Raw genomic sequence first — 7,310 nt, forward strand, 5'->3', positions numbered from 1 at the left:
GGAGGCGCACCCGGCTTCTTCGTCCTCCCCGCACTCCCTCCGCGAGCGTCACCCAGTGCGTCACGGCGGCGCGGCTGCGTCACATCCCGGCGCCCGCACGGTGGAGGCCGCGGGGCCGGGTCGCCGGCGGAGGCTTCCGTCCCGTCCCGTCCCGTCCCGTCCCGTCCCGTCCCGTCCCGTCGCCATCGCCATGGCAACGGCCGCAGGTGTGTCATCGGGCGGGGCCCGGCTCAGCGGGGCAAGCGGGAGCTTGGCCCGGCCCGGCCTGGTCGTGGCGGCGGCTGCGCAGGCGCGGCGGGACTGGGAGCGGGCGGGGCCGCGCCGTCCCGCCGATCGGGTGCCGCAGCCGCCGCCCCGCGCTCCACCGCGGTGCCGGACTGACCTTGAGCGCGGTCGCGGTGCGGGCCGGCGGCCGTCCGCTGGGCCGAGGAGCGAGGCAGCGCTGCCGGCCCGGGAGGTGCCGGCGTTGTCTCCCGCCGGCCTGGCGCGGCCGCCCACTTGACGGCGCTGCCCTTACCCGTGCTCGCCCCTTCGCTTTCAGGTCGCCTGGTGCCGCGACCCGGCGGGGCCGCCGTCGTTCCCCAGCCTCCCCGGCAGTCCCTCGCCGCGGCCCGGCGGCACTGAGGCCTCCGCGGCGACGGCACGGGGAGCCCGCGGCGGCGATGCAGCCGGTTTGGAAGCTTCGGGAAGGGCTCGATGCTGCCGGCGACCGGCGGCGGCGAGCAGCCGTGGGCTGGTGAGCCCTGAGTCAGTCCGGTGACAGTTACAGCGGTAGGTGATGGGCTGGAGAAATCAACAAATGAATCCCTGAACCTTCCAGGTCAACCAGCGCAGCTGCGTGTCTTCAGGATTGGGCTAATTGTTTAGGATGAATATTTCTCACAGTTGATGGTGAAAGAGTGTGAGTTTGTGGTATTACTCCAATGAACTGGTTGAATGAATATTCAGTTCCCTGGGTAATCACAAACTGACTGGGCCAGGAGGAGTTGCCAGGTAGCATGTGTGTTCCACAGCAGTCAAGATGATGGGCAGCACTGCAGTCGCTTACCGGTATTACAAATACAGAGATATAATGCAATATCAGATAGCTAATGTCCTTTTCTTTATTCTTGTGTTTTTCAGACCTAGTGGGTCACGTGCCAGCATTTTGAAGGCCATGGTCGTTTAGGCGGGTAAATGGGTTGAAATGCTTCTTTAGAAGCACTGGATGTGCATTCCACAAGATGGTGACAGTGGCAGGCACCCAACGTACAGACCTTGGAACAGGGAACGTGATGTCTAAAAGGATTGTGTGTGCCCTCTTGCTCAGAGCACTTTGAAATCAGCTCCTGGCTTGTGGGGAGCTTCTGTATATAAATGGGTGGTGTATAAGCCATCTAATATGAATTCCTGTCCCTGATGTTGCTACTCATATTGAAAAAACATTTCATCTTTGTAAATTGTTTAGATGGCGTTTTCACTTGCCAGACTTTAAAGGATTAAATAGTATGTAACTGTAGGGGAAAAAACAATCCAGGTACATATGTGTTTTGTTTTAAAATAATTTGTGTACTTGGTCAAAATAATCTGTCAGGTTGCTTTTAGCAGTCCATGTTGTTTCTGTGTATCACACATCCTTCAGGTATCACTCACTTTTCTTGGGTTTTATTTTCCTCTCTCTCTTTGTTGTTTTTTTTTTCCCCTGACAAGATATTTTTTAAAAAAATTATTAAACGGTTTTTATCTCACCCCACAAGTTTCTTTTTTTTTTTTTTTTTTTTTAACCCTTTTGATTCTCCCCACCATCCCACCGGGGACAGGGGGAGAGTGAGCGAGTGGCTGTGTGGTGCTTAGTTGCTGGCTGAGATAACTGAAATAACTATTTATCATGGTTTATCTGTTGTTTTCTGTCACAGGGAAAGGCAGAGTGGAATAATCAGAATTTGTACTGCTACTGCATGTATTTTGCTTGGTTTTTTATTTCTTTTTTTCTTAGACTCTCTTCTGTCCCCACCACTACTCTCCAAGTGATGTGTATTTTATTAGTGTGAGTGTAGACCTTTCACTGTTTGAATACCATTGCACAGCGAATGGGGAAATCAAACATGTCAGCTCTAACGTAGCACTTGAGGAGTCCGTGTCTCAATGTCCTTCCCATTTTTTTTTCTGTTTTAATTTGTAAGCATACGGAAAGGAAAAACTGCCACTTTTTTAGGTCTCTGAGACTTGAGTAGAAAACCGTACAACATCTGTCACATCTGGCATTTGTTGCTTTTCTCCTTCAAATTTTATGGGCTTTCCTCAGACGTAAGATACCAGGTGCTGTTTGAATGATCCACTATGGTGAAAAAAGCTGTGGCTCTGCTCATGTTCGTTCTTTTCTTTTTTGATGTAGGGAAGGAGAACTGAGGTATACTACAGTAAGAAAAACAGTATGATGGATTCAGAAAGTTCTGCCCCAAAGAATTCAAAGGAATATCTAAGGAATGATGTAACAGCTACCTCTGGTAAACATTATCTTTGTGGCTACTGTGCGGCCTTCACAAATATAGCAGTCACATTTCCCATCCAGAAGGTCCTCTTTCGACAGCAGTTGTATGGTTTAAAAACAAAGGATGCAGTACATCAGCTGCAGAAGGACGGACTTCGAAACCTCTATCGTGGCATCCTTCCTCCGTTAATGCAGAAAACGACAACGCTGGCTTTAATGTTTGGCTTGTACGAAGATTTCTCCTCCCTGCTCCATATCCATGTGAGTGCTCCTGAGCTTCTCACTCGCAGCATGGCAGCGGTGCTTGCAGGGACCACGGAAGCTCTTCTTACACCTTTTGAGCGGGTTCAGACTTTGCTTCAGGACTACAAACACCATGATAAATTTACAAACACTTACCAGGCTTTCAAGGTACTGAAAGTCTATGGGATGAGAGAATATTATCGGGGATTGGTGCCTATTCTGCTCCGAAATGGACCCAGTAATGCACTCTTCTTTGGCCTGCGGGGACCTATCAAACAGTGTCTGCCTGAAGCAACTTCTTACAGCACTCATTTGGTCAATGACTTTATCTGTGGAGGGCTGTTGGGCGCCATGCTGGGATTCTTGTTTTTCCCAGTGAATGTTGTAAAAACTCGCATGCAAGCTCAAATTGGTGGTGAATTTCAGTCCTTCTCAAAAGTCTTCGTGAAGATCTGGCTGGAACGTGATAGAAAACTGAACCACCTTTTCAGAGGAGCCCATCTGAATTACCATCGTTCTGTCCTGTCCTGGGGAATAATCAATGCAACCTATGAATTCTTGCTAAAGCTGTTGTGAAAACCACTGTCTTCCTTCGGCTCTTCTGTTCATTTGGGTATTGGTACATATGACGTCACTTAATCCCAGGGAACAGTGCCTGCGTAGTGTGAAAGGTAATTAGTCTTGGCCTTCAATATTTATGGAGTGAATGGTGATGCATCTAAACCTTGGTGCAATTAAGATGAACTTTTTAAAGTATTTATTTGCTGGCAGGTGAGTTTACCCATAATGGAGCTACTAGACAAATACAAGGTTTTAAAAAAAAGACTTACGTTAGTCCAGCAGCTTATTTTGTATCACTCCCAAAATTTCTTAACGCTCCATGATGGAATGTGCTCCACTGCCCACGTTGTAGAACATCAAAATCAAGGAGGGGCTGATGAAAACTTATTGCTTTGCCTGATAAACTACAAAATCTCGATTTAAGAGCTGCATTTTCAAACGTTTTAGGATCGTAAGTAGCCCATTGTTTAAAGATAACAGGGCAGATCCAGATGAGGATCACTGAAGTTAAGAACTTCAAGCTTAAGCTAAGCCTGCGCAAACTTTTCTGCCAGCCATTTTGATGCTTGGCTTTTAGATGAACATTTCATTCAGCAGCGTAAGAGTGGCTACTTGATGTTTAACTTTGGTGTAAGCTGACTCCAGTTCAAAGTGGGATCTCTGTGTTTATGTACATGTGTGCCTTCATGTGAAAAAGGGAAAAGTGGAAGGAATGAAACAGCAAATTTACTAAAGCTTTAAAGTGCCCTTCCTGGTTAAAAAAACCTTCTATTCATAAACATGGAGTTTGTTCTGCCTTTTTTTTTTTGTTGTTGTTGTTGCATTGCTGCTTTTTCTGTTGCTTACAGCTTTGGGGCCAGAAAGAAGATGGCCCTTTCTGTGACGCTCATGAAATGGTTCGGCTTCCCACAGTTGTGAAAGTAGCTCACAGACACAGCGCTCTTGTACTGAGATTTCTTGTCTTTTGCAAATTACTTCTGTTTCATTTGGGCTGTGGAATAATGGATCACAACAAGATATTTTTTCCTGAAACCTGGAGTTCTGCCCAGTTGATGGCTACTCTTTAACAGTTCTGTAAGACGGGATTGTACAGCAGCACTGACAAGATGAGGTTTACGGGTATTACCCGTTTCAGTGGAAGTCTGTAAGTGTAGCAGAGATGACAGCCAAAGATGACCTTAGAAGCAGCTAGGTAGGAAAGATACAGCATTTGGAGATGTGTTTAAGGACTTCTGTAGGTGAGTACTGAAAAAGACTTACAGAAACATGAGTACTGTGTGTCTTACAGACTTGGGAGTGGAGAGATATGACTTCAGGCCCTAGAGAAAGGGCCAGAAGAGCAAGCATGACCATAAACCAGGTGAGGGTCTTAAAAAAAACATTTGATTCTCCTGGGGGACTTTATGTTGTGAAACTCTCTATATAAAACAAAATATTTTGGATGATGGAGGGCAGGAAAGCTTTTGGAAACTGCTCTGAATTGGTCTTTTCTTAAGTTTTGGAGTGGCTATTACTGTTCTAATTTGAGTTTTACATTTGCTAAACTGTCCCCAAATATTGATTCTAATCAGTGTGTTATAATCATAATATAGTCCCTAGCTTCTCAGTCAAAAATGGCCAGGCGCAAGTGAGCATTCTTGTACCCGAATGTTGTGATTATCTGCATTTGAATAAAATGTTTACTGAATGTTTGTTACTGTCAGAATCTGATTTTTACCAGTGTACTTTTTTTGTAATCACTCCTTGATGGAATAAAAAAAATTTGCATCCCATTTCTCTGTGGAAGATAATACTTCTTTAATGTTGGGAAATCTGAAGTGTTGAGGGTAAGAGTTTAATGTAAGGCCGCCACTAAGTGGTGATTGTCACTACTGGAGCAAAAAGAAAAAAGCGTGGTCATGGTCTGTTGCTGCCCCTGCTCAGCTGGTGCCGTTCGATGGGGTGCTCTGCAAGTCTGTGCTCAAGTACCCTCTCAGCTTTGCTTTACCATCACTGACAGTTTTACAACACAAAGGAAGTGTCTGCTTAACAAATTACAGATGTTTTATCTGTAAGAGGACAGATACTCATCACTGGTGAGGAGAGGGGTCCAGTGAGTTTTAGCACGCAAAGTGGCTGTGAGATGGAGGATGTCGTTTACTGAACAGGGCATGTTGCCAGTCCAGGTGGCGTGCACAGAAAAGTTGCAATGCTTCAACTGAGATGTAAACAACTCTGTTCAGGCAAGTTTCAAGATTGTTTCCAGTCTTTGCAAGCTGACTATAGCCATACTTCATACAGTTGCAATGTAAGCATACGCGTGATGAAAGGGTGAGGGAAAAGCCCAGCTTGTGGTGCTTCTGCGTGCTGTGTCCTGCACAGGGCAGGGTTCCCACAGGAACTGTGAAGGAAAAGGTGTATTGGAGAGAAGTGGCCTTGGCCATCTTCCCTGCTGGGGTGGCACCCTTTAATGGGGAAAGCTCAGTTGTCTGTTACCTTGAAACTAAACGAGGACCTGTCCTGAACAGCAAGAGGGGCCAGGCCTCAGCTGCTGCCTTCTCTGAAAACCTGCAGCTGGCACCAGCCGCTATAGTAGCATTTTAAAAAGGATTGCTGGTGCCTCAGTTTCTCTCTTGGTGGACTACAACAGCTTTATTCCAGCTAAAGAAGGGAAGGGGAATTCCACCAACAAGATAACAGGTAATACTGCCAAAAGAAAGACTAATAGAGCTAGACTTTGGGTAATGACTACTTTGAACAAAGGAGGGCAATATTACAAAATGCTGTATCCCTTTGAGGCGTGTTTTTCCAAAACCCTTGTATGCTTATGTCATGGTTTAACCCGAGCCTGCAACCAGAACCAGGTGGCCGCTTGCTCCCCCTGAAAGAAGGGTTGGGGGAAGTCAAAAGAAAAAAAAGCAAGGGGAAAGGGAGAAAAAAAAAAATCCCACCTCATGGGTTGAGGTAAAGAGAGTTTAATAGAAACAATGACAGAAAAGGAATTATAATAATGGTGTGGGTCACTCTCACTGCCCAGTGAATTGGCACCGTCCTGAGCAGCGATTGCAGATTCCCACCCTTTGGCCAACCCCTGTTTATATACCGAGGATGACGTCTATGGTATGGAATATTTCATAGGTTATTCTGTTCTGTCTATCCTTCTATAGGAAGCTGAAAAAAGTCCTTGAACAGTGTAAATATCACTTAGCAACAACTAAAACCAATAGCTATTACTGACATTCCATTCACAGCAATCACTAGAAAGAAAATTAACTCCCAGCTGAAACCAGCACAACCTATTTTATGCTAAGCAGGGAGCCAAATTGGCACAGTTCTTATCTGTTTGCAGGGGGTAGGTGGGAAGACCACAGCCTTTTGCCTGGGAAAATAAACTCGTATGGAAGGCAACAGCTCTCTGCAGTCCTGACATGATGGCGTGGCTGGGAAAGGCAAGAGGCTCCAGTAACAGCCATGAGAAATAAACACGGGGAAGTCAATCTGGGAGAGTCATTAGGCTTTTCTCACAGAAACCAATGCCATCACATCCCTAACAACTAGACAGAGACGGCTCCTCCCCTCATTTATTATGCAGTGTACAAGGAGGGGGCGAGACTAAGCCAGAAGCACTGACAAGCCCAAACAGCATTTTTTTGCGGTGTCAGAGTAGGTAAACTGGATATAGCACATGACTTTAGGCTGTTTACCACTTCCTGCTCTGGTGGTCTGCATCAAACAGGGCTGTTGCACAGCTAAGAGGTTCAGAGTGAAATTTTGACGCTTCTGCTCTCATTTTCAGGAAAACTCGACAGAACAGCACTACAGCTGGGCTTGGGACACACACCCCTGAGAACTGCACAGCAGCTTAGTATTAATTACTGCCTTTATAGCAAAGCCAGGGCAACAAAGTGTGCTCATTTCCTCCGCTGCTTAGCTTGTATTCCTTCCCCCAACTCAAATCCACCTGCTGACTCAAACCCAGATGTTGCGCTGCTCCTGTGTGAGTTGAGGCCTCATTTACACGGACCACTGCAGCTGATAACCGTGACCTGCCCCATGT

General features: G+C 46.5%; 1 protein-coding gene across 5 annotated transcripts; it reads left to right on the forward strand.

Moving 5' to 3' along the window:
* The first annotated feature begins 26 nt into the window (after positions 1 to 26).
* On the forward strand, positions 27 to 5,046 carry SLC25A51 (solute carrier family 25 member 51). 5 transcript variants are annotated; one of them, XM_074571076.1, is made up of 4 exons: positions 67 to 206; positions 542 to 771; positions 1,123 to 1,172; positions 2,375 to 5,046. In XM_074571076.1, exon 4 carries the CDS (start codon positions 2,414 to 2,416, stop codon positions 3,287 to 3,289), a length of 876 nt encoding a protein of 291 aa, XP_074427177.1. In that variant the 5' UTR covers positions 67 to 206; positions 542 to 771; positions 1,123 to 1,172; positions 2,375 to 2,413; the 3' UTR covers positions 3,290 to 5,046. The 5 variants fall into 5 exon arrangements, 3 of the variants coding, with proteins under 3 accessions (XP_074427178.1, XP_074427177.1, XP_074427176.1); XR_012585009.1 differs by having other exon boundaries at positions 542 to 3,384; positions 4,123 to 5,046; XM_074571075.1 differs by lacking the exon at positions 1,123 to 1,172.
* The last annotated feature ends 2,264 nt before the right edge of the window (positions 5,047 to 7,310 follow it).

Source organism: Larus michahellis, chromosome Z, assembly GCF_964199755.1.
Source record: "Larus michahellis chromosome Z, bLarMic1.1, whole genome shotgun sequence".
Taxonomy (NCBI): domain Eukaryota; kingdom Metazoa; phylum Chordata; class Aves; order Charadriiformes; family Laridae; genus Larus; species Larus michahellis.